The 26,551-nt window shown below is 42.0% G+C and overlaps 1 protein-coding gene across 3 annotated transcripts; it reads right to left on the bottom strand.

The window, feature by feature from the left end:
* prpf40a (PRP40 pre-mRNA processing factor 40 homolog A) lies at positions 1–25,204 on the bottom strand. Of its 3 annotated transcripts, none has more exons than XM_061691737.1 (27): positions 25,126–25,199; positions 23,153–23,233; positions 22,880–23,023; positions 19,655–19,735; positions 19,163–19,181; positions 19,069–19,085; positions 18,944–18,982; positions 17,398–17,508; positions 17,091–17,211; positions 16,852–16,876; positions 16,520–16,738; positions 16,317–16,425; positions 12,755–12,819; positions 12,501–12,665; positions 11,820–11,928; positions 11,593–11,743; positions 7,341–7,474; positions 7,097–7,211; positions 6,724–6,815; positions 6,526–6,642; positions 6,245–6,382; positions 4,730–4,825; positions 4,565–4,651; positions 4,384–4,474; positions 4,245–4,306; positions 3,005–3,151; positions 1–447 (listed from the first exon to the last, which is right to left on the bottom strand). In XM_061691737.1, exons 1-27 carry the CDS (start codon positions 25,126–25,128, stop codon positions 358–360), a joined length of 2,628 nt encoding a protein of 875 aa, XP_061547721.1. In that variant the 5' UTR covers positions 25,129–25,199; the 3' UTR covers positions 1–357. The 3 variants fall into 3 exon arrangements, with proteins under 3 accessions (XP_061547721.1, XP_061547720.1, XP_061547722.1); XM_061691736.1 differs by having other exon boundaries at positions 7,049–7,211; XM_061691738.1 differs by lacking the exon at positions 23,153–23,233 and having other exon boundaries at positions 7,049–7,211; positions 25,126–25,204.
* Between the last annotated feature and the right edge of the window lie 1,347 nt (positions 25,205–26,551).

A 26,551-nucleotide genomic window follows, 5' to 3' on the forward strand; every position in this document is an offset into this window, starting at 1 on the left:
GAGAAGTCTTTTATTACATGAAGTTACAATCCGAACTGAAGAAATTGTGTATAATTAAAAGCTTGCGCGCTGCAGTCACATTGAATCAAGTGAGTTTCCTTTGAAAGTTCCGTTGGAAGCATTTTTTGCATTCGTGGTGATCTGATACGCTGTCAATTGAACGTTGGTGATGGAAAAGTTGTACATCAACAATTAGTAAAACAAAGCTAAGAAAAACAAAATGTTGCCACAAACCCAAGTGGACAAGATAAAGCGCCTGATAAAAAATTAGTTCAGTGTTGAAGATCCTCGTGGAGACCTGAAAGGGGGCGCTGTCGACTTTGGAGGGAATGCATGCTTGTGGGACGAGACAGGTGATCAAGGTGCATCCAGCTGCTCCAGTAAAGTTCTTCTTCTTTTCTCCAGTTCACCTTCGCTCAGTTCACTTCCTGACGTGTCCCAGCCACCCTGAAGGCAACACACGTACACAAAAAAAGTTTTTTTTTTTTTTTTTTTTTTTTTTTTTTAAAACAGAACATTTCTGAGTAAAATGTTCGCATTTTACTTCCATTTGTATATGTGCTACAATTTCCATTTTGTATTACTAGTCAATGTATTCTTCCACTACTTTATTTATTAAACATTTGTATTATTTTCTTCTATAACATAAGTATTTGTTTTATTTATTATTATTGAATATTTCTGTCTTTTTTTTTTTTACAATTACTACAACTCATTTCATTTTCTATTGCAAATTATCACTTTTCAATCACTAGATATTTTATTAATTGTATATTCAACTTGCATTATTCTATTTTTGTTACTTTATTGCTTGTAAAATACAGTATAATGCTGCCCTATGGGGGGCACAAGCCAGTGCAAAGTGTTGGCTGGTCCCAAGCCCGAATAAATGCAGAGGGTTGCATCCGGCTTAAAACGTTGCCAAACGGGCAAACGGGATGAACGTTCATCTAAAGAATTCCATAGCGGATCGGTCGTGGCCCGCGTTAACAACGTCCGACCCCGGCACCGATAACCTGCAGGGCGCCGGCAGAAATTCAGCGACTGTGGGTCGAAGACTAAGGAGAGGTGGAAACCAGTTTCTTCGGCAGAAAGCGGAAGAGGAAAGCACAGAGCCTAGAATTGAATGTGGGGTCGTTGAATGTTGGGACTATGACAGGAAAATCTCGAGTTGGTTGACATGATGATTAGGAGAAAGGTTGATATATTGTGTGTCCAGGAGACCAGGTGGAAAGGCAGTAAAGCTAGAAGTTAAGGGCAGGGTTTCAATTATTTTACCATGGTGTAGATGGGAAAAGAAATGGAGTCGGGGTTATTTTAAAAGAAGAGTTGGCTAAGAATGTCTTGGAGGTGAAAAGAGTATCGATCGAGTGATGAGGCTGAAACTTGAAATTGAGGGTGTTATGTATAATGTGATTAGTGGCTAGGCCCCACAGGTAGGATGTGACCTACAGGTGAGAGAGAAATTCTGGAAGGAGCTAGACGAAGTAGTTTTGAGCATCCCAGATAGAGAGAGAGTTGTGATTGATTCAGATTGTAATGGACATGGTGGTGAAGGAAATAGGGGTGATGAAGAAGTGATGGGTAAGTACGGCATCAAGGAAAGGAACTTGGAGGGACAGATGGTGGTAGACTTTGCAAAAAGGATGCAAATGGCTGTAGTGAACACTTTTTTCCAGAAGAGGCAGGAGCATAGGGTGACCTACAAGAGCGGCGGTAGAAGTACGCAGGTGGATTACATCTTGTGCAGACGATGTAATCTGAAGGAGGTTACCGACTGTGAGGTAGCGGTAGGGTAGAGTGCGCCTCGACAGCATAGGATGGTGGTGTGTAAGATGACTCTGGTGGTGTGGAGGAAGATTAGGAAGACAAAGGCAGAGCGGAGAACCATGTGGTGGAAGTCCAGAAAGGATGAGTGTTGTGCGGCTTTTCTGGAAGAGGTGAGGCAGGCTCACGGTGAACAGGAGGAACGTCCAGAAGACTGGACCACTGCAGCCAAGGTGATCAGAGAGGCAGGCAGGAGAGTACTTGGTGTGTATTCTGGCAGGAAAGGAGACTTGGTGGTGGAACCTGACCGTACAGGAAATCATACAAGGAAAAAGGTTGGCTAAGAAGTGGGACACCGAGAGGACAGAGGAGAGGAGAGGAGAGGAGAAAGGAATACATGGAAATGTGACGTATGGCGACGGTAGAGGTGGCAAACGCCAACCAAGAGGCATGTGAAGACATGTATGCCAGGTTGGACACTAAAGAAGGAGAAAATGATCTATACAGGTTGGCCAGACAGAGGGATAGAGATGGGAAGGATGTGCAGCAGGTTAGGGTGATTAAGGATAGAGAATGGGAATGCGTTGACTGGTGCCAGCAGAGTGCTTGCTAGATGGAAAGAATACTTCGAGGAGTTGATGAATGAGGAAAATGAGAGAGAAGCGAGAGTAGAAGAGGCAAGTGTGGTGGACCAGAAAGTGGCAATTAGTAAGGGGGAAGTTAGAATGGCAAATGGAAAGGCAGTTGGTCTTGATGACATACCTGTGGAGGTATGGAAGCATCTAGGAGAAGTGGCTGTGGAGTTTTTGACCAGCTTGTTCAACAGAATTCTAGCGGGTGAGAAGATGCCTGAGCAAATGTGTGCTGGTGCCCCTTTTTAAGAACAAGGGTGATGTGCAGAGCTGTGGGAACTATAGAGGAATGAAGTTGATGAGCCACACAATGAAGTTATGGGAAAGAGTAGTGGAGGCTCGACTCAGGACAGAAGTGAGTGAGCATTTGCGAGCAACGGTATGGTTTCATGCCACCACAGATGCATTATTTGCCATTTTATATTTTTTACATTGATTTTCTTATGATGTCTTTCTTTAATATAGTACAAATAATGATTACTACGGAATTATTTGTTACTTTTATGACACATTTAAATTTTAGTCCGATTACTGACTCTTTTTTGTGTGGTTATTTGCTGTTTTACTGTACATGTTTCAGGGTTGGAGTGGTGAAAAAGGCAAACCTCCTCTTTGTTGGCTTTGCGTTTGGGGGACTTGTGTTTGGCGTCCGAGTGAGACTTGGCTCGGGCCTTGTCGCCGTCTTTGTCGTTGTCTTTGTCCCTCTTGGCGTCTTTTCCCTTCTTGTCGGCGACATCCGAGTCGGGCGAGCCCTAACGGCAACACGGGCACATCGTCACGACACCTTGTAGAGAATACACTCGGTGCTACCTTGACTTACCCGTTTTTAACACTTAGGAACTGTCGCTTGGACGATTTTTGCCAAAATTTGAGTTCCTAGCGAGTGTCAGATATGACTCCATTTGAGGGGGGAAAAAATAAAACGAAGGTACTGTAACACCCATGGCACGCGGGCAAAGAGAGCCGCAGTCATCGATGCACTTTCAGCAGTATACTGAACGCAAGGAGCTGATGTAGGCCACCACTCCCACTGAAACTCACACGCAGACTAAACGACTTCAGCTTCAGATGTCGCTGACCATGCCCATTAAGTGACACAACCAAAACACCAATACTACAGGACAGCTATTACACTTTAAAAAAAACAGCTTGGTTACATTCTCTTCTGTTTTTTGAATGGATACAAAGCTGTATTTTAAAACAAATTATCGATTTTCTTACCGATAGTTACCAATTATTATCTTATTTACCTTTTCTCTCTAAACGCAGGTAATAAAATTATGAGTATATTATTTTCATATACCTTAAAAAAGGTCATTTCCAAGCCATTTTACTTGACACTTTGACTTGAAAACAAAAACTCGCACAAATACAGAATATTTATTAATAATTCATTAATAAATATTTTGTACAAAGTGTTCAACTGAGGATGTATGAAGCCATTTTAGCAGAATGAGGAGATGATTTAGGGAAAAAAAGATTTTTTTTAAATGTCAAAATGCATTGAAAGCACAACTATCAGGAAATATATTGTATGTTCATAACTTTTCTTATCCAACCCTTGAATATGAACGGCATTTCATTTATTTCAGTGGGCAAAATGAATTTGCAATACAAGTACGGTAAACTGAGTTAAGTGCTTGGTCATGAAGCAAATGATGACTTTTTGATTGTTTACTGTTATTTATTGTCTCTTTAATATAGTACAAATAATTATTACTACTGAATTATTTTTTACCTTTATTACACATTAAAATTCTGACTCTTTTTTGTGTGGTTATTTTCTGTTTTTCTGTACATGTACAAACTCCTAAGTCATGATGACGCGCGTGCGTGTTAACTTACAGACTTGTGTCGTCTCTTCTTGCCCTTCTTCTTGTGCTTCTTGGACTTTTTGTAGCTTCTCTCTGGGGTCAGAGGTGAACAACAAAGGTGAGCGTCTGCGGATTCTTTGCCCCCCCCCCACCCCCCGCCCGTCACTCACCTGACTCGGCACTGGAGGAGCGCTCCGACGGGGTTTTGGATGCAGAGCGCTTCTTCTTCTTGTGGTATTCCTCTTCTTCAGACTCGGAGCCCTGAGGAGGCAACAAATAATAATAATGTAAAAAATGTTCACGTGGGAACTGGCGGAGGAATCGCGGGAGTTTTTTTTTTGTTCCGCTGACCGATCGGGAGCGAGACCGCTTCCTGTGGTGCTTCTTGGACTTCTTGGAGTGCTTCTTGGTCTTGGAGTGGTGATGCTGGCACTCGTGCTGTCAAACAACGACACAAGCGTTCGTTAAAATCGAGACGGGGAGCCGAAGTCCGCTCTCGCTGCCAATGGAGCTCACCTCCAAGATGTGCATGAAGTCTTTGAAGATCCGCTTCCTTTCCGACTCCAGCGTGATGTCTTCAAAGGCCGCTTCCTTTAGGAACCGTTCCCTCACCTGGAAACGGTAACATTCCGTTCGTTAGGAGAAACTGCGAGGCCAGGGATTCTCAAAATGTGGTACAGCGGCTCCCACAAGTGGTATGCGAAACAATCACTGAATTAAAGGTTACAACTGTGCATAACACTGGCTTAAATTATTATATATTTTTTTAAATTCAGTACAGTAATTATTATTATTTTTTTAAGTACAGTTCAGTTGTATTTAACTGGAGTACAACAGCAAAATGGCAGACTTCCGTTTTAGTGAGTCTACTCATAACAGACATGCCTACCAAATTTTATTTTACTAAAGGGATAGGCTCCAGCACGGAAGATGAATGAATGAATAAAGGGAACTGGCTAGAGGGAAGATTTATTTATTTTTTGAATTCTTGAAAGTACTATTTGTGCAATCTGCAGGACTTTGAGCATTTTTTGGAGAGAAAAAAAACTAGAAGGCAATTCTTTCTGTCCAAGAATAACAACAAAAAGAGAACTTTTGAACCACATTTTCCACAGATTTCAGATGGCTGAGGGAGGATTTTGGAGACATAAAATGAGGCACTGAGAAATAGAGCAGGATAACTCCAATTGTGTCATCTTGTTGGCAACAGATTTTAAGTTTTATGGCTGTAATAAAATGTTGCTAATTTATAGCTGGGATAGGCTCCAGCAGCCCTTGACCCAAGTGAGGAGAAGCGGAAAAGAAAATGGATGGATGGATGATTTATGAGGCAATGATGTTCTTTTGGATACTTGTTTTTACCAAAACTGGGGTTTTCCTCAAATTTTAGTTTATTCCAAATATACATCAAATCTATTAGTGTTTCAGAAAAGAGGATAGACAAAATTTGCATGTACAGTGGACCACTGCATAGTCACTTATTCCAAGGTTTTTTTCCTTTATAGCCATTATTACACCCCCCCCACCCCACCGCCGGGAGGTTCTTCCCCCATTGCAATCATAATGAACGTCAATTATTTGCAGATTTTAGCTCTTTGTGGTCTGGCCTGGTCCCTATTCCCCACGAAAGTAAGGGTCCACTATACTAACATGAACAGATAAACTTGCACCCAAGCTAAAGCACTACTTACTTCCTGAGTCTTCAACTAATCTCTGAACCTCACGTTCTGTGATGTTTTTACAGGAGGTGAAGCCTGGTTTCATGGTTGCGGCCACTTTTAGAAATTGCGAGTTGACCCAGTGTTACGCTGATGAATCAGGAAAAGTGCTGAGTACAATAACGGACTGCCCCCTAAACGTCAAAATCGTAACTTAAGCTTGATTTCAACCAGTATTTATCAGTTTAACTATTCATTTCAGTACTTCACTTAAAAAAAACAATATGACAAAATGGAGTTAGCCCACTGTCGTTCTCAGTGGCTCAAATGGTCCCCGATGGGACGAATGTGCGCGGTCTCCGATGTAACTTACGGCCTCCCACGCGTCCTCTGGCTCCAGGGACGGCGTGGCCTGCTTCAGCATGGTCTTAAAGGCCGCCTCTTTTCTCTTCATCTTCCTCGCCTCCTCTTTCTCACGCTCACGCTCCCTCGCTTCAGCTTTCTCCAGCAGCTGAGCAAAGCAAAGAAGTTGAAAAGAGGCTTAAATAAAGTAGACCTTTCTCCACAAAGGGCTGCCTCTGCGCAAATAGATGCCGTACCCCAATGTATACATCGTAAAGCATCATTCCTTGCGGGAAAAAAAAAAGCACTTACGCTGTTGAAGGCCAACTTGATGTTTCCTGCATCGAGTGTGGTGGCTCTTTTGTCTGAGCTGATGACCGATCCAAAATCATCAAAGCTGGTATTGACTTCAACCAGGAAGCTCTTGTCCTGATGAAACATTAAAAAATATGAGTCAAACAAATCAACGTATCACAACAACGCAAGCGTACAGTGCAGCCTTGCGGTGACCTTCAGGATGTCTTTGATAATCCTCTTCTCATCGTGGTAACGCGCCTTCAGGTCTTCCACGTAGAATTTGAAAAGGTCCAGAGGAGTGGAGCCTGCAGAATACCACAAAGATGCAGATGGGTTTCATCTTTGCCCTGTGGCAACCGTGCTGCATCTTCCAGGTCAGATTTGGTACTACGACAGACATCATTGTGTGCGTGTGGTGCGCTATGTTGATCATATCAAGTACACAGATTTCCCCCCCCCCCCTCCCCTCACCCGTCATGTGTGAGAGCGCTCAAATTTTAGAAAACAATTGAAATGTTGAAAATGGGTTTATATGTACCCCGCTTAAGATGTTGGGTTATGGTGCTGCTATCCACGTGGATCTTACCAGGCTGGCCCAGCATGTTGGCAAAACGGATGTCAGAGCTCAAGGTGGGGTACATCTCCATCCAGGCCGACATGGAATGCAGCTGGCCGTGGTCATGGAGCTCATCTAGAAATTTCTGTGCCAAAACAACAAATTCTTCAAAAATGCACAATCTTACAGTGTACGGTTTTTCCCTCTCAAATTAGAGATCCAAAACATCAATTTCACCCATGTGATCCAACCTCACAACGTTGTGAGGGCTCACCTGGAAGGACTCTCTGTTCTTGCGCTGTCGCCTCCTCTCCCGAAGGAGCGTCTTCTGCTTGTCCTCCTCTTCCTCCTTCTCCAGGGCACGGATGTGCTCCTCAAAGCAAATGAGCGCGTCCTCTTTGTCCATGTCTGTCAGCGCAAAAACAACAACAAAAATAAATAAAAATAATAATCGACCGACCGAGCCCTGTTGCATTGGGGGAACCAACCATGAAAACGCTTATTGGCAGTTTGTCAAAAAAGTCCCCCCACCTCGCCCCCAATGCAATTATGATGGCTGTCAATTATTCATGGTTTTCGCTATTCGTGGTCGGGCCCAGGCCCCAACCCCCTGCGAATAGCTGTCGTCCACTGTACACTTTTCACACAAGTCTGGCTGGAACCACGTTATAGTGGAGCGTCACCAACTTTGAACTGCAAAATTGGAGGCAAATTCATAAGTATCCGCAATGAAAATAATACAAGGTGACACAGGACCAAACCGGAAACCAAAAATTGATTAGAACGTGACCACATACGCCAGCAGAGAGGAGGGGCCTGTAAGTGATAATGTCACTACATTATTGTATATTAGAATTGTGATATAATGCAGAGACATCATCATCAAAACTGAAAAAAAATTACAAATAAACTGTCACGATTTTGTCATTCAGAGCTATTCAGAAGGGCTTTTTGAAAATAGATTTTATGAGAGAGTTATAAATTAATCTTTGTGAATGTAAGTGTAATTATTGAACTGCTAACCCCACAGTGAAACCTCGATCTAACGGACTAATAGGGGAGGGGTCGTCCGTTAAGTCCGATTGCATGGTAAATTGAAGCACGTTTTCATGGCCTAAAAACACCTATACAGTACAAAATTGTTTTGTACTTTTTTCATTGCCTAAAAACACCCTCCCAGTACAGTACAAAATGATTGTCATTAAATATAAAATGCCTTAAAAAATTTTTTAAGTTTTAAGTTCATCTTACCTTGCTGGTGCATGGGAGGAGTGATTTTGAGTTCCAACTGGACACTATTTTCTGTCCATCAAATCCAAAGTCCGTTAAATTGAGGTTCCAGTCTCATGAATATATGGTGTCAGTACCGGTTCTGAGAGGGCCACGACAAACTCGGCTTTTGTGAATAGCAAAAATCTGCGAGTAATTGACGTCCTCCAAAAAAAGGTTTATAATTGCCTAAAGATGCCACAAGATAGTGGAAAGCATTAATTTGGTCAAAATTAAGATCCTCAGCTCATTTCAAAAGAGTTCCTTGATACAAAGATGCCACAAGATGGCAGCAAAGCACTTTTGTCTCAAGGAAGCTTCTCAACTTTAACATACAGTGGGTACGGAAAGTATTCAGACCACCTTAAATTTTTCACTCTTTTTTATATTGGAGCCATTGCCAAAATCATTTAAGTTCATTTTGTCCACATTAATGTACACACAGCACTCCACATTGACAGAAAAAAAAAAAAGAATTGTTGAAATTTTTGCAAATTTATTAAAGAAGAAAAACTAAAATATCACACAGCTGAAGGTATTCAGACCCTTTGCTCACTATTTAGTAGAAGCACCCTTTTGAGCTAATACGGCCATGAGTCTTTTTGGGAATGATGCAACACATTTTCCCACACCTGGGTTTGGGGATCGTCTGCCATTCCTTCTTGCAGATCCTCTCCAGTTCTGTCAGGTTGGATGGTGAACGTTGGTGGGCAGCCATTTTCAGGTATTTCCAGAGATGCTCAATTGGGTTTAAGTCTGGATTCTGGCTGGGCCATTCAAGAACACGGAGTTGTTCTGAAGCCACCTCTTCGGTATTTTAGCTGTGTGCTTAGAGTCATTGTCTTGTTTGAAGGTGAACCTTCGGCCCAGTCTGAGATTCTGAGCACTCTGGAGAAGGTTTTCGTCCAGGATATCCCTATACTTGGCCGCATTCATCTTTCCTTCGATTGCAACCAGTCTCCCTGTCCCTGCAGCGGAAAAACACACCCACAGCATGATGCATGCTTCACTGGGACTGTATTGGACAGGTGATGAGCAGTGCCTGGTTTTCTCCACACATACCGCTTAAAATGAAGGCCAACAATTTCTATCTTGGTCTCATCAGACGAGCGAATATTATTTCTCACCATCTTCAGTCCTTCAGGTGTTTTTAGCAAACTCCATGCAGGCTTTCGTGTGTCTTGCATTGAGGAGAGGCTTCCGTCGGGCCACTCTGCCATAAAGCCCCGACTGGTAGAGGGCTGCAGTAATAGTTGACTTTCTAGAACTTTTGCCCATCTCCCGACTGCATCTCTGGAGCTCAGCCACAGTGATCTTTGGGTTCTTCTTTACCTCTCTCACCAAGAAGGCTCTTCTCCCCCAATTGCTCAGTTTGGCCGGATCGTCCCAAACGTCTTCCATTTAAGGATTATGGAGGCCACTGTGCTCTTAGGAACTTAAGGGGCATCAGAATTTTTTTTGTAACCGTGGCCAGATCTGTGCCTTGCCACAATTCTGTTTTTGAGCACGTCAGGCAGTTCCTTTGACCTCATGATTCTCATTTGCTCTGACATGCACTGTGAGCTGTAAGGTCTTATATAGACAGGGCTTTCCTAATCAAGTCCAATCAGTATAATCAAACACAGCTGAACTCCAATGAAGGTGTAGAACCATCTTAAGGATGATCAGAAGAAATGGACAGCACCTGAGTTAAATATGAGTGTCACAGCAAAGTGTCTGAATACTTATGGCTGTGTAATATTTCAGTTTTTCTTTTTTAATAAATCAGCAAAAATGTCAACAATTAGGTTTTTTTTCTGTCAATATGGGGTGCTGTGTGTTCATTCATGAGGAAAAAATGAATTTCAATGATTTTAACAAATTGCTGCAATATAACAGAGAGAGAAAATTTTAAGGGGGTCTGAAAACTTTCCATACCCACTGTAGGTCCTTGGCACCAAGATACCAGCAAAACACTTCGTTTGTCTAAATGTAGCTCAACTCACTTCAACATAGTTCCTTGTCACTAAGATGCCACAAGATGGCGGCAAAGCACTGCTTTGTGTCTAACTGAAGCTCCTCCACTCCAACAGTTAATTGGCACGAAGATCCCACTAAATGACGCCAAAGCACAACTTTTGTCTAAATCAGGGGTGTCCAACCATTTTCCTCGAAGGGCCGCATACAGAAAAACCGAAGGAGGAAAGAGCCGCTTTGACATCTTTAAATTAAACTTAAATTTAACACACTAAAGTGAGCCATCAGCATAAGTAAATCAATGTAAAGCTATATTTGAATACTGTATATTCATAGAAAACAGCTAGGTAATAAAGCAAAAAGGCAGGGCATGTGGCTCAGTTGGAAGAGTGGGTCGTCCAGTGACCAAACGGTGGCCAGTTCGAATCCCGGCTCCAGTTGTCCACTGTCAAAGCGTCCTTGGGCAAGACACTGAACCCTAAATTGATCCCAGTGGGCCTGGCAGCACCTTGCATGGCAGCAGCTACCCATTGGTGTGGATGAACGTGAGGCTCTGTAAAGCACTTTGGGCACCGTATTGATAACGCACTATAAGAGCACACCATTTACCATGATTTTTCAGGATTTGCGGGTGGCCAGTAGCCCTGTATCCCACTAGTAGATATCCACCCCTGCACTGAGCAGTAGCAGAATCAAATCTCCAATTTTGGAACCAAAACAAGAGCATTCTGTACTATGCTGACCTTGGCCTTGACCTTACGCCAAATGATGTATGATTGGTTGAAAACAAGGAAACGGGAGATGAGAAGCACTTCTTCTCTTCTCCTACTTTGCCACCCTTTATAGAAAGTAAGTACTGTAGTACAATGTACACAGAGGGCACAGGTGATGTCCAATGTTTATTTTAGTCTTTTCCACGGGCTGCAATAAAATGGATGACGGGCCGCAAATGGCCCCAGGCTGTAGTATGGACACCACTGGTCTAAATAAAGCTCCTCAACTCACTTCAACATAGCTCCTGGGCACCAAGATAGAGTAAGATAACAGAAAAGCACTACTTTTATCTAAATGAAGCTCTTCAACTCATTTTAACATAGTTGATTAGCACCACCAAAGTAATACTTCTGTTATTATTATTATTATTATATTACTATTATTATTGTTATTACAATTGTTATCATTATTATTAATGTGGAATTGCAAAATATGCGTGGGTTCACTGTTGGGAAATTAATAAATATCAAACTACAAATAGACAGGTATTCACTGTAAGAAAAAGAAAAAAACTGATGTTTGCATACTCTGCAGCTCCTCATCCTCAGCAAATGTGGGATTGTCGAGCAGGTACTGCTGGGCTTCGGACCAGGTGGTGCGGTACGTGACGTTGGCCATGTTGTCCAGAATGTTCTTCAAGGCTTCCCAATTCCTCTTTCTCAGCTGCTTGGCTTGTTCCTGAAGGAGGGAAAAAAGGCAGTTAGACATGTGATGACACGGATGTGTTCAGCGGTCCTGCTGAAGGAGGCCTCACCTTCTCCTTTTTAGCCAGGTAGAACAAGACATCTTCATAGATCTCCTGTCTGTCTCTCTCCGGAACACAGCTCCAGACCTCCTGGTCGTTGAACATCTGCTCTGCTTTCCTGCAAATACAAATATGAACACACACACGTACAAAGTAATTGTGGAGACTTTTGTGGAATATTTACACAACATTTCAGAGGCATAGGTCAACACGTATTGCTGTTTCAGGGTCAAATAGTGGTCTCCTATAATAAACTTTACTCCAATAAACACCTGGTACTCTGCAGTAGAGTAAATAAACACCTGCAGCCAATATTTGAGGAATCGCGGAAATGAAATGTCTTTAAAGACACATCTTTTCCATCATGATCGGGACACCTGTAGCTAGCTGCCCCAGATGACTACTCCCCTCTCCACATCAGCCTCCGAGGCGGGCTGCTCGTCAAGCTCAAATTAGTGAGTTCTGGCTTTCCAATTGGCTTTCGCCCAAATGTCAGATGCTGCTTTATCACATCAACATTAGTGAGATGGGCAATGATGCCAGTTCAAAAGGAAGCGTGCCAGGACTTAACAATGACGTGCACAAGCCATGACCTCATACTGACGCTGTCTGTATAATCACGTTGATTATTCAGGTAATCCCAAATCAATATAGCCAGACAGAAAAAAAGGTTTTAACATCAGAACACACTTGTATCTGGTGGTGGATGTCATCTTGTCATGGTTCTCCAGGAACCTCTGGAAGGTTTCTTTGGACTCCTTATATTTAATTCTTGCCTCCTCTTTCTCTTCCTTCTCCGTTTGGACCTTGTAAGCATTAAATGCCTGCTTCTTCTCGCTCAGTTTGGGGAGAGCACTTGAGAGACGAAAACGACAATTTAAGGTTAGAATGGGTTACACCTGCCGCAGCCAAGAGGATGAAACCTTCACAGGAGAATGTGTTACCTATAGCGGGGGTCATTGATAATCAATTTCATAGCCTGTTCCCATGAAGAGTTGGAGGACACGCCCTGAAACGCACAGAAGAGAAATTGTCACACTAAATATTGGGACCTGACCAATATGAATAATTTTGAGGCCCATTATGACATTTGGCAGAATACATTCAGAGGGCAGATTTTAAAAAAATATAATGAATTAAATAACTTATTTTTTGGGTCCCTTAATGCTTACAACAATAATGGTATGAATTAAAGGCATAACATTTGATTGTTTTACAATACGTTAATTGAAGACTCTAAATTGCCTGTATGTGTGAATGTGAGTGCGAACGGTTGTTTGTTTATATGTGCCCTACAATTGGCTGGCGACCAGTTCAGGGTGTACCCTGCCTCTCGCCCGAAGATAGCTGGGATAGGCTCCAGCACGCCCGCGAAGCTAGTGAGGATAAGCGGTTCTGAAAATGGATGGACAATACGTTACCCTTTAGTATTTGTTTCACTTTACAAAAGAGAGGAATTTCAGTACAAAAACATGCAAAAGATTTAGGCCATAAATATATACAGTATACAAGCAACATGCACAATCCCTTTTAGTTTATTTTTTAATTTCCCATTTCTTTTTAATTACTTTCCCATTTCTTCTACTGCATTGTTCTATTTGCTGTAAAAGTGATGACTTCAAAACAAGAACCAGAACCACCTTTCTCAGATGTCAAATGATGTAACTTTTATATATGACGTAGAGTCAAATTGAAACTGGAACCAATCTTTTTCTAATTTGTTTTTAAAACCTACACTGAAAACAAAGTTTCCTGTCAATAAATGTGTGTCCACCGTCATGCAAACACTGACTTACCGAAAATCTATTTTTGATGTTTGTTTGAATGTCATTATCTTTGTCTTAAGTTGAAATGTGTTTATGTGTAAAAAAATAAATAAATAACAAAAACATCTATTAAAAAAATATAAAAATCAGGCGATTTGAAAAGGGATAATTTGGGCCCATGAAATCTTTCTATATCTGTTCACGATAACATTAATAAGGACTAGATTTTGCACCGATCTGATCGGCATCGGCCGATAATTAGCATTTTATGCTGACCGGCTTTAATAATTCATAATTCGCCGAGCCGGTCGATGACGTCATTGATCGGAAAGACATTTACTCCCCATCGCCATCGTGTACAGTATATTTGAATCCAAAAGCTGGTATATTTTAAAACTCTTTTGACATAGTACTGTAAATATCTGATCACCAATAAAGTTATTTTAAAAAAAACACGTCAGTGGTGTGGGACAGACAACACGTAAGGCCCGGCCGGATCAGACTACAAGAAAAAATTTGCTCTCTTTCACGATTGCATTATGTTAGACTACTGCAATAAACTCTGGTATTCAGATAGCGGCGCATCACGTTTTTTACAATCATTGGGCTGTATCTTGTCAACTCAAATGCGACCGGATACATTCGTTTCCATGGCGACAAGAATGGATCGCGACGACTGTATTATAAGAACAAAATGGGGGAAAACGTGTGTTGTGGTCACCGGTGATCAAGAGAGGGCGTTCTTTTAAGGTATGTTCACTTACTTTTAATACGATACGGCTCGCGAGCAGGCAACAAAACGTTATGTAGCCTACAAAGCTAGTGCTAGCACTAAGGGTTTAAGAGAATATGCCAAGGTTCTGTTGAAACATGCTCTAAAGTTTCGGTGTGGGTGAAGTAATTTAATTACAGTAAGTTAGCACCCATTATTTCTTTCATGTTGTAATGTTGGTTTGGCCTGGCTGATAAGATTACATGACCTGACTAGAGCAGTGATTTCCAACCTTTATGGAGCCAAGGAACATATTTTACAATTGAAAAATCTCACGGAATACCAACAAACAAAAATGCCACAAAATGTGGAGACATTAATTACTGTATGTATTTCCTGCCATCTAATAGAAGACCATTCATTTGTTCTTTCTGTCACTATACCTCACTGGCATAAATAGATGAACAAAGATATTATTTATTGTAAAAATAATTTTTGGAGTAATTAAGTAAACAAGTATATACAGTAAATGAACAGGTCATTTAAATAGACACATTGCTCCATCTTGTGATCGGATCGGTGATCGTTTTTTTTTTTTTTTTTAAACTCGCTAATCGATGATCGGCCCCAAAAATCCTTATCGTGTAAAGCCTAATGAGGACAAGCACTACAGTGAACGGATGAATGAAAATCAAAATGAACGTGATGTTTATTTTCCTGATGTTTTTAATGAAGTAAATTGTTAGCAACTCAAGTTGTGACCTAGATGGCGGAAAGGCTCCCTCGGAGATACGCAGACATTTTCATAATGACTAATAGATGCGGGGTTCAGAGTTGTGGCGCGGCTGTCATTCAGAGAAGTGTCACTGAAGATTTATTTCCGCCGCTTGCCTCTCCCAGGGAGGACCTCCAGCGTCCATCATCCACATGCTGCTATCTCATCACTTGCCACAGTTATTCGAACTCACTGAAGCACGTTGCTAACTCTTGCCGCTTTAATCCCAGCGAGGTATTGTGTGTGTTTTTGGTCTGAATAAAAGCTAAATCATGAAGACAGAGCAAATAAGATTTTGAGAAAATTGTGAAAAAAATCCCATTGGAGAGCATCAGAATTAAAAAGAGTCTAATTCTAGCAGCAACCGTGGGCGCAGTTTTTACAGCCAGTTTTCAACAGCAACGGGAGGTGAAGATCAACGGCTCAGCTGCAACCTCCGTGGGGTACTGGGGGTTGGATCCACGTGGAATTACACAAGATGTGTTGATTAACACATCAGGAAACCTCAGTGGCTGTCCTATAGGACCATTAGCATTTGTGTTACATCAGTGACAACGTGAGACTGTGCAGCACAAAATATAGTCTACCAAAGCTGACTTTTTACTAGGGAATTTATCTTTTGGAGTCTTGTTTATTATGCGTTTTCTTATCTTCAGACCAATTACAAGTACAAGTATTTACGTTTGAGTACTTGCTGATACCAAGTATAGACACTTGAAAATGCCATTATGTCTGGCAATTGTCATGAAAATGTATTTTATTTTAATCAAATATTGTATTATATGACATAAGTCACTCAAATGTAACTTTTTAGAGTAACAACTTGTCATTATTGACATTTTAACAACTAAATGTGTTTTTCTAAGTCTTGCAACACATTTCACTTAAATGTAGCTTGTAACGCGAGGTATTTTAGTTATGTGGCGTCTCAGTCTGAACACTAGGGGCACTATGTAAAAGGAGTACATAGATAAGTGACGAAGAATCTGGTGGGAGGTGTATATATATATGTCAGGTTGGTAAAGTGGTATTGGTGTAACAGTACAAGAGCATTTTTCTTAGTACACGTACAATGGATCCCCACTATTCGTAGGGGGTGAGTGACCAGGCCGGACCACGAAGAGCCAAAATCTGGGTATAATTGACTGCCAGTATAATTGCAGTGAAATATACTACAACTTTTTTTTTTGCATCCCTAATGTACATACACTGCTGCTCGTGGCCTCCTGCGTGACGGCCAAGTCCACGCTTACCTTCTCCTTCAGGAGCTCCTTGAAGGCCTGCTTGGCCTCCTCCTTCGTGTTCCATTTGAAAACTTTCTTCTGAATTTCTGGACGTGGTTCTTCCTTCTTGACTTCAACACTGAAACCGAGGGAGGGAGGAAAACAAACGGAAAAAAAAGAACGTATCAGATGAGCTCTGACTTTTCTGAACTAAGCCGATGAGTGAGTTCTACCTGGCCAGGGCCTCTGCAGGGACGCTGCTCTCTGACAAAACCACAGGTGCATCTGCAGTCTTGACCTCAGCTGTCTGTTGCAGGGCCGCCTGGAATGTTTGAACCTCGGGGACCGCTTCAACCGGCTCTGCCTCGGCAACGGGGGCCACGGACACTTGCGTGCTTTCTATTTGTAGCACGGGCTCGGCGGCGATGCTCGGAGCTACTACTTCTGTTGTTCTACAATCATATCACAAGATGAATTACGACTAACCAATACTACTAAAATACAATCCTGTTGACTATTCAAGAACACAGAGCACGCTAACTGAATGTAAACAGGAAGTGCTTACCCATTCTCCTCAGCTTTGATCATGGCTGCAATGGGACAAAAAGAGAAGGCTGTTAGGGTCTTTTGTTTTCATTTCAAAGCACCACCGAGATAAGAGAGAAGCACAAGGTTAATACACCGCGGGAGACACCATGTTTCCCTTGTGCATACATAAAGACCAAGGCCTTCTTTTACAACATGCCAATTTAATGCCATAATTTAATTATTGAAGGCTCATCTGTGAGGCAACAGTCCCTTTACCTTCCAGATCCTCCAGCTCTTTGGGCTTCGTCCATCTGGATTCCTTTGTCTGAGAGTTGTAGTAGTACGGCTTCCCTGTGTCTGACTTGTACTCTTTCCAAGGACATTTAGACAGCAATTGCTGAGGGACAAAGTGTGTTATTTTTATCACTTTGCACACAAGAAAAATGTTAGAAAGAAAAACTTGTTTCATCATGGAAACACAATTAACTGCATTGTTGTGTGTGTGTAAAAAAAACAACAAAAAATGGACTAGATATTTACCAACACAAACTACAGTGTTAATGAATAAAAAACGATTGCGTACTTCTGCGGGAGACTTGAGATCCTCTGGTTTTTCCCAGGTGGACTGCTTGGTCTCCGTGTTGTAGTAATAGGTTTTTCCATCCAGTGATTTGTGTTCAGTCCACAGGGATTTCTAAGACAAATAAAACAGAAACACGCTTTTCACAAGACAAGTGAATCAATAACACAGCAGCAGCACAATGGTTTGAAATCTCCAGAAGTCGCAGGAAATGTTTCCAACTAACATGCCAAGTTGTATGAGTATGGGTGGGGGTTAATATTATTTTTATCTGACTTCATGGACAAAAAGTATTGGATGAGTTATAAAGCATTTACTGTGCAAGTGCTGGATGGGACTGAGTCAGGTAAATACAATTACAGCGGAATCTCCAAAGCCAAACGCAAGCAGTTTTGTCACGATCGTTAACTTCCAAGTTGTTCTAATTCCAACACAAATTTCATTCATTGGAAATAATTGCAAGTGAATTTGTTGTGTCATACTGTCACCATCTTAAAACATATTACCTCAACAAGGAAGGTTCAAAGTAACATTCTAAAACCCTTAACTGTCCCAACTATGTCACTTTTGGGGCATTTGACTTTGGAGGTTCAACTGTATTGTGGTCTTTCTGAACTTTATCTATCACACCAGCGAGTGACATAAATGGGTCAATATCGCTATCAGAATCACTCCATCATCATGAAAATGAAGCAGAATAATGAAACTATGAACTCATAAGTGGTCAAACATTTGCACACATACATAAGTCTCTTAAAGTGCTTCATTTATACCATTTTTGGGGGATTTTGGCATGTCCCACACTCTGCTTTTCTAACTACAATGTATATAATAAGTGGTTAAATGATAGTAAATGAAATCTTTTTAAATGTTTTTAATGTCCAAAAACAAAAGTTTGTTAATAGTCATTTTGATCATGTATATTCTAGTTTCATAATCATATTGAACATTTTGCATGTGTCCCCAAAATTGCTGTCCACCCTGTAATTATGCCGTAACTGGCCCTTTACAAAAACAGATTGTTTTTTTCAGTGACATGACAACTAGCATTTTGTCTTTCATCAATAGAAGCTAAAACAGTCGATCGTTGTAGAATAAATATTTACACTTATGCTTTGTAATAATCATCATTCTGTATGTGTTGTTGTAATAGATCTTAACAGAAGCTTAACATGCTCAGCCTGTCATAGTGAAATATCAAGTGATATACAAACCTTTCAGAAATTTGAAATACATTTGCTAATCAGTGCAGTCAGTACAGCTTGCTAACTAAATCATGATGCCTAGTGTAGGTCCACCACATGCTTATTAAATGTAAACATTAGCCAAAAATGTCCACCCAGTCAGAAAGCTCAAATATTTTACTATTTGTTGCTGGCATCGGGCCGAAACAACCTATGTTCAAATTTGGTCAACGTCATCGTTTTTCACAAATCGATACTATCGGTCAATCACCATCTGGCTATTTTATTTTTACAAATGTTTTGCCAATATCAAGAGCTGAAAATGGCTTGCTCTGTTTTGACAATGCAATCCTTGGTTGACAAACCTTTGGCTGCTCGTCCTGTGGAGATCCATTTGTCGTACTCTGCAAAAAGAAGCAAAAACATGCAATTCAGCAGCTATCGGGATGACACGGCAGGTAAAATATTTGGATACAACCAAGTAACTTACAGTGGTTCCAGGTCCAGCTTTTGAAATAAAAACACAAAGTTAAATAGACGTCTGATAAAATATACAAGACCATTGGTTAAGTTGGGGCACTTACATGGGGTGTCAACACCAGGCTGTTGAGGAGACAAGGAATAATGAATTATTTTCCAAACCAACGTCAACATCAGCAGTTCTATCTCTAAGGGATGAATGATGAACCCGTCGGACGGGTTAATAATCGTTCGATAAACACAATGGTTGACAAAGCTTTGGTCATTAGTGCACAACATCCCAATGCAATTGTGTTGAGATTAAGTAAGTGGGTTCTATTTAGGATCTGTTACACGGCTTGACTAACAATGCGAAGTCACAGTAACACCAGAATTATAATTCCATTCATTCAATTAATAGTGATCACAGCTGAACAAAAGTGGCAAAAAAGCCAGGTGTTCATTGTCATTCCCATCAAGAACGTGTTTAATTGTCTACAGCAGCAATTGGTATCAAACAAAAGTGTTACTTGGATGTTCCAACGCGATGTTTCGTGGCTTGTGTTGTCTTTTTGAAATGGGTGCTGATGATGAAAGGCGGAGGAGGGAAGAGTTACCGGCCCGGTCGGCTGTACGGTCGCAGCTGGCAGGCGAGGAGGCAGCATCATCCCCATCATGGGTGGCATCATACCTTGCATCTATTAAAAGAAACATCATGAAATATATATTTGGCATTTCCAAAGTCTTGAGACAGGGTGCGAGCATCGGGCTTAAAATCTTCTTGTTGCCACATGGAGGAGGGGATAGAAGGTGAGAGATAGTGTGCAGCGCTGAGTTAATGGTGTGATGACACTGCCTGCAATCTCTGAAAGACTGGCCACGCACGACAACTTTTTCAAACTTTCCATCACATGTCTGGATCACATATGCGAGCACAAGGTGACAAACTCCACACTGGAAATATCATAAACCTCCACCCCCCCAAAAAAACAGAAATGCTGTGACAAACATACAGTGGCTATAAAAAGTCTACACACCCCTGTTCAAATGCCAGGTTTTTGTAATATAAAAAAATGAAACCAAAAATAAATAATTGTAACTTTTTCCACCACTAATGCAACCTAACCTGCAAACTCAGTTGGGAAAGAAAACCTAAAATCTTTTTGAGAGCGAAAATAGTAATAAACAACAAATAAAATGGTTACAAAAATGTGCACAATCCCTTATAACTAGCAATGTGGCTCAGTTACCCAGTCACATTGAAACGCCTGTTAAATGGGAGTCAGTACACATCTGCCACCATTGAAGTGCCTCTGATTAACCTAAAATAAAGTTCAGATGTTCAAGTAGGCTTTTCCTGACATTTTTTTGTTTTTTAGCAGAAGCCTGAAGGTTTTATGCCAACACTGACTGGCATTTGGAACTGTTAATAGTTCCCTCCACTTCGACTAAGGCCCAAGTTCCCTTACATCTGAAGGAAAAACAGCCGCAAAGTGTCATGCTGGCCCCACCGTGCCTCACTGTAGGTATGGTGTTCTTTTTTGTGATGAGCAGCCAAACGTAACCTTCTGGAATTATGGCTAAAAATTTCAACATTGGTTTTCTCGGGAATAATACATGCAGTATTTTCACGACCATAAGGCGCACTTAAAAGTCTTAAATTTTCTCCAAAATGGGCCGGGCGCCTTATAATGCGGCGCGCCTTGTGTGTGCACCGAGTTCCAAAATCTATAAATGTTGTTGTGTGATGAGCGCTCCGCTTGACTGACTGGGAGCATTTCCTGCCGACACACTTCTTATATAGAGGAAATGCGGACGTGACTGAGTACAACATGCGGACGTAAAGGGGGAAGGGTGCGCGTGAAGGAGGACGCTAAAGGCATGTCCCCAGTAGGTATATAGCTCTGGGGTGTCGATTGTACAAAACAACATCGGTTTGGCTAAGGACCCCCGAAAATGGCACCTACGAAGAGACACGCTTACGAAGCACAGTTTAAACTGCAAGCTATCAGTTACGCGGAGGAACATGGGAATCGAGCAGCCGCGAGAGAATTCAAGATCAACGAATCCATGGTTCGCAAGTGGAGGAAGGAGGAAAACGAGCTTCGCCAAGTCAAGAAGACGAAGTTGAGTTTCCGCGGAAACAAGGCGAGGTGGCCCGAGTTGGAAGACCAACTCGAGCAATGGATTAATGAGCAAAGAACAGCCAGGAGAAGCGTCTCTACAGTCACCATTCGACTGAGGGCAATAACGCTTGCAGAAGAAATGAAAATCGAACATTGTCAAGGAGGTCCGTCTTGGTGCTTTTGTTTTATGAAACGGCGCCATCTATCCATCCGGGTAAGGACTACCGTGGGGCAGCGGATTACAAGGAAAAGCTGGCCATCTTCCGCTCCTTCTGCACTAAAAAGATTGCCGACATATACATCCAGCCCAACCACATCACCAACATGGACGTGGTGCCGCTCACTTTCGACATCCCGGTGAACCACACTGTAGAGAAGAAGCGGACCACCACGTTAGCGATACGCACATCGGGCCACGAGAAGTCGGCTTTTACTGTTGTGCTTGGTTGCCATGGTAATGGACAGAAACGGCCACCTATGGTGATTTTTAAGAGGAAGACACTGCCTAAAGAAAAGTTTCCAGCCGAAGTCATCGTTAAGGCCATTCAAAAGGGTGGATGGACGAGGAGAAAATGAGAGAGTGGCTGAGTGAGGTGTACGCAAAGAGAACGGATGCTTTTTTTTCCCCACGCGTCACTGTCCCTGTTGATCTGTGACTCCATGCGCACCCATCTCACAGCCGCTGTGAAAAACCAAGTGCAACTAAGACTGGGAGGCAACGCCAGGTCGAGTTACGCCATGTGAATGGATTGTGGATGCTTGGGCTAAGGTATCTGCTTTGACTGTTGTCAGAGCTTTCGCGAAAGCCGGCATTATTGCTGAACAGCCCCCGGCAACGAGACTGACTCTGACAGTGACGAGAGGGAACCCGGCGTGTTTGTTGGAGAACTTGCCCAGCTGTTCATTTCGGATACAGGAGAGGAGGACTTTGATGGATTTGTGGATGAGGATTGATCAAAACGTAACGTGAGTACATTGTTAAATACTTTCTCCCGCTGCCTTTTTAAAAACATTGTTTTAGCATGCTTGCATGCTACCGTATGTTTTAAGCTAGCGTATGTTTTACCATGCCTGCGCCCAATAATACGGTACATGCATTTAGGAGATTTCAAACGTATTTTTGCAAAATGTAGCGAGGCTTGGATGTTTGTCTTTGTAAGATAAGGCCTCTATCTTGCCACCCTACCACAGAATGAATAAGTTAGGAGATTGTTGTCACATGTTGCAAGTACTCGCCAGAAATTCCTGCAGCTCCTTCATTGTTGCTGTTGGCCTCTGGGCAGCCTCCCTAACCATTTTTTTTTCTCATCTTTTGATCCATTTTTGAGGGATGTCCAGTTCTTGGTAATGTCTCTTCAATGTATTCCATGGTACATTAAATGCCTATTAAAAAATGTTGGGAGGAGAGGAAGAAGCTCTCTGTGTCCATGGCTTGTGCTGTAAGATGAGACTACAAAAATGTGAGGAACTTTAAACAGTGGCGGTTGAGTGCTGACTTCCATGTAACGTGAGTTTGAATATGACTGGTTAATTCTGAACACAGCCACATCACCTGTTGTGCAACCACATTATATCCTTAACACACCCTACAACACAGGATAATAATTTGGAGACATCAGACATTCAGTTAAAATCGGTGTGTGTTTAGCCCTGCATTTGGTGGGGCAGAAGAACGAGATAGCACAAACTTTAGAATGAAATTAAATATAGACTGACCTGTCCCATAGGAGGCGCTGACATTGATGGCAGTATACCGGGGGGCATAATGCCAGGTGGCATTGCGGTCATGCTGGGCGGTCGTTGCCCTATCGGGGGCATTCCCATGGGAGGGAAATGAGGTGGGATTCCTGGTGGTCCCATCTAGGAAGACCAAAACAAAATGAATACATGTCATAATGATTGATTTAATTGTTATGACCAGTCTTAATTGAGCCCTTCACAATAAACTAAGGCGGAAGAGCTACTTGACATGACCGGCATTGGACTTACAAAGGGGGGAGGCATCCCTGAGGGTGGTACACCTGGGTAAGGTGCTGCTTGGTTCGGGCCATTATTAGCCTCCGATGAAGACTGCCGTGAATGGGGAAACACCACACATTAGTGAACTCCAAAGAGCCAGATGTGGTTAAATTAAAATTAGGATAAAAACTTGATTTGACCCTCTCCAATTACAGTGACCCTGCAAAATGGTTTAGAATTGCCAGTATATGCCAAAATACAGCAGAAAAGCACTACTTTTGTCGAAATTAAGCTCCTTAACTGACGTCAACATCGGCAACAGTGGTTCCTCCACTTATCAGTGACGTGACATAGGAGGTTTTTGAGAAATGAGCTGCTGCTCGTTTTATTTTTTTTAGTCCGCTAGCTGAATGCTAATAAATAACTGGAAACGCCATTAACAGGCTAACAAAACTGGCATTGCAGTACTTATAACCCTTTAAACAACATATATTTGAAAACAAATGGGAGCAACTCGTAGACAGAGCATACAACAAAACAGCAATGCTATATATTCTTTCTCCTGTCTGAAAACAACTGACATTACTGCAGCTTAGTTGCGAGTCTCTTTAGTGTTACACCATCAAATCTAAGTGTAATAAACTTCCCCCTGGTGGGCATGGCATGCACACCATAAGGAGGCCCATTGAATTTAATCATAAAATCATGATGCATAAATTTTTTAATTCCTTGCAGTCTATTTATTATTAAATAATTTTATGCAAAAATATAATGGTGTTTTTGGGGGGTGGGACAGATCAATGGCATTTCTGTTCATTTCAATGGGGAATGATGTGTTTTGAGTCACAAAACAAATTAAACTCGCAAGGATGGCTGTGACTCACGATTATTATAATAATCGATTAATCTGTAAAAAAAAAAAAAGGTTTATTAATCGACAAACCAGATTAAAAAAACATTTAAAAATCTCAATCCCTTTATTAAAAACAGGACATTATTTCAAATTAATTATGATTCAGTGAGTGGTTCGGTCTTTAACATCCGTCAGAAAATCAGCTAAAATATTTTTTTTTACAAAACATTTCTACGGATGACCCGATCCAACTTTTTCACTTCAAATCCGATACTGGTATTGCAGCCTTGAATTTTGGCCGATTGCGATATCGGTCCGATATGATATCAGCAATAATCATACATACTTTACTTATTTTGTGGTATGGAATGTTAGAAAAGATTTGATTAAGTGATATTACTCAAACAGAGAACAATAATCAGCAACAGCAGGTATGAGAAAAACCCATTTATTATTAACCAATGGGTTGCATAAAATAACTTTAAAAATAAGAATGTACGACAATTGAATAAAATACAAAAATAAAAAAGGAAATCCTGAAAAATAACTAACAAAACCAGTAACAAAAAAATATAATTAAATTACAACATAAACACTGCTTATAACCATATTCTGCGTTGGAATAAATTAAAAAATTAACATGAAAAATTATCTCAATAAATAAATATAAATTACACTTTTAAAGTGGAAAATAACAATTTACGTTCGACTCAGTTAGCAGTTAATTCATTTGGCGCGATACAAAATTGCATGTGATGAATGATTCTGAGGTGGTCTAAACTCTGGTAATCTTGTACACTTAAACATGAAAACTGTGGCTTTTTAGAACGATCCACACCGATTATTAAACTATCAATTAATTAAAATAATGGTGTGTGTTTAAATGGACACGTAGGGACTTGTACGTAGAACACGGTAGAACTTTAGGAAACGTTCCAGGAATTAGCCAAGCCTTTCGGCGAGCGTGTGTGCGGCGACTTTAGCATAATGCTAATGCCAGACACTAACATACGTAACATTAATTTTGTCACAATGGCACCAAAAACACACACCCTGATTTAATAAGAAGCTACAGCGAGCAGAAACTCGACCCTAATTGCTGTGTAATATGCTGTAATCGTCAAGTTGTTTTGAATGGTCTAAAACTCACCATGTTGAACAGAGGGAGCTCCAAGCTAGACTGGTGGGAGGACCTCGCAACAACGAGAGACGCGATTGGCTCAGCTCCCGTCAACTGCTGAAAGGTCAAAGTTAAATATTTGGTATTGTCATTGTGCGTCAATAATGCGCAAATATGCGCAGTTAATTTCTCATCTGCTTACATTTATATAAATACGGTTGTATTAAACTGTTTTTATGTTGTTGCTTTCTGGTCTGGTTTTGTTGACAGTTTTCACTGGGAAAGCATCTGGACTCTTCTATACAAATATCTTCTGACAGATTAAGTAAGGGAAATTTCTCTTAAAATGACTTTGTACTGAAAGTGCGATCCTGCCAAACATTTCCATTTTAAATTCAAGAAAGACATTTGTATATTTGTGTATATATATATATATATATATATATATACCCTCCTTGAGCCGTCACCTTGTCGTGGTGGAGGGGTTTGTGTGTCCCAGTGATCCTAGGAGCTAAATTGTCTGGGGCTTTATGCCCCTGGCAGGGTCACCCATGACAAACAGGTCCTAGGTGAGGGACCAGACAAAGCACCGCTCAAAGACCCCTAATGATGACGACAAACAATGGACTTCGTTTTCCCTTGCCCGGACGCGGGTCACCGGGGCTCCCCACTGGAGCCAGGCCTGGTGGTGGGGCTCGAAGGCGAGCGCCTGGTGGCCGGGCCTGCACCCATGGGGCCCGGCCTGGCACAGCCCGAAAGGGTAACGTGGGTCCCCCTTCCCATGGGCTCACCACCTGTGGGAGGGGCCATAAGGGTCGGGTGCAGTGTGAGCTGGGCGGTGGCCGAAGGAATGTCACCTCTCTGGCAGGGAAGGAGCCCGAGCTGGTGTGTGAGGTCGAGAAGTTCCGACTAGATAAAATCGGACTCCCCTCCACACACAGCTTGGGCTCTGGTACCAGTCATCTCGAGAGGGGTTGGACTCTCTTCCACTCTGGATTTGCCCACGGTGAAAGGTGCCGAGCAGGTGTGGGTATACTTATTGCCCCCCGACTCGGCGCCTGTAAATTGGGGTTCACCCCGGTGGACGAGAGGGTAGCCTCCCTCCGCCTTCGGGTGTGGGGACGGGTCCTGACTGTTGTTTGTGCCTATGCACCAAACAGCAGTTCAGAGTACCCACCCTTTTTGGAGTCCTTGGAGGGGGTGCTGGAGAGCGCTCCCGCTGGGGACTCTATTGTTCTGTTGGGGGACTTCAATGCTCACGTGGGCAATGACAGTGAGACCTGGAAGGGCGTTATTGGGAGGAACGGCCCCCCCGATCAGAACCCGACCGGTGTTCTGTTATTGGACTTCTGTGCTCGTCACGGATTGTCCATAACGAACACCATGTTCAAGCATAAGGGTGTCCACACGTGCACTTGGCACCAGGACACCCTAGGTCGCAGTTCGATGATCGACT

Source organism: Phycodurus eques, chromosome 12, assembly GCF_024500275.1.
Source record: "Phycodurus eques isolate BA_2022a chromosome 12, UOR_Pequ_1.1, whole genome shotgun sequence".
NCBI lineage: Eukaryota > Metazoa > Chordata > Actinopteri > Syngnathiformes > Syngnathidae > Phycodurus > Phycodurus eques.

What these genes read in the sequence shown, in the direction of transcription:
- prpf40a (XM_061691736.1), bottom strand. An exon ending in ATCAAAGCTGAGGAGAATGG is followed by an intron (nt 16,739 to 16,851) that starts GTAAGCACTTCC and finishes ATATGATTGTAG; the next exon opens with AACAACAGAAGTAGTAGCTC. An exon ending in CTCCTCCAGTGCCGAGTCAG is followed by an intron (nt 4,307 to 4,383) that starts GTGAGTGACGGG and finishes CTCTGACCCCAG; the next exon opens with AGAGAAGCTACAAAAAGTCC.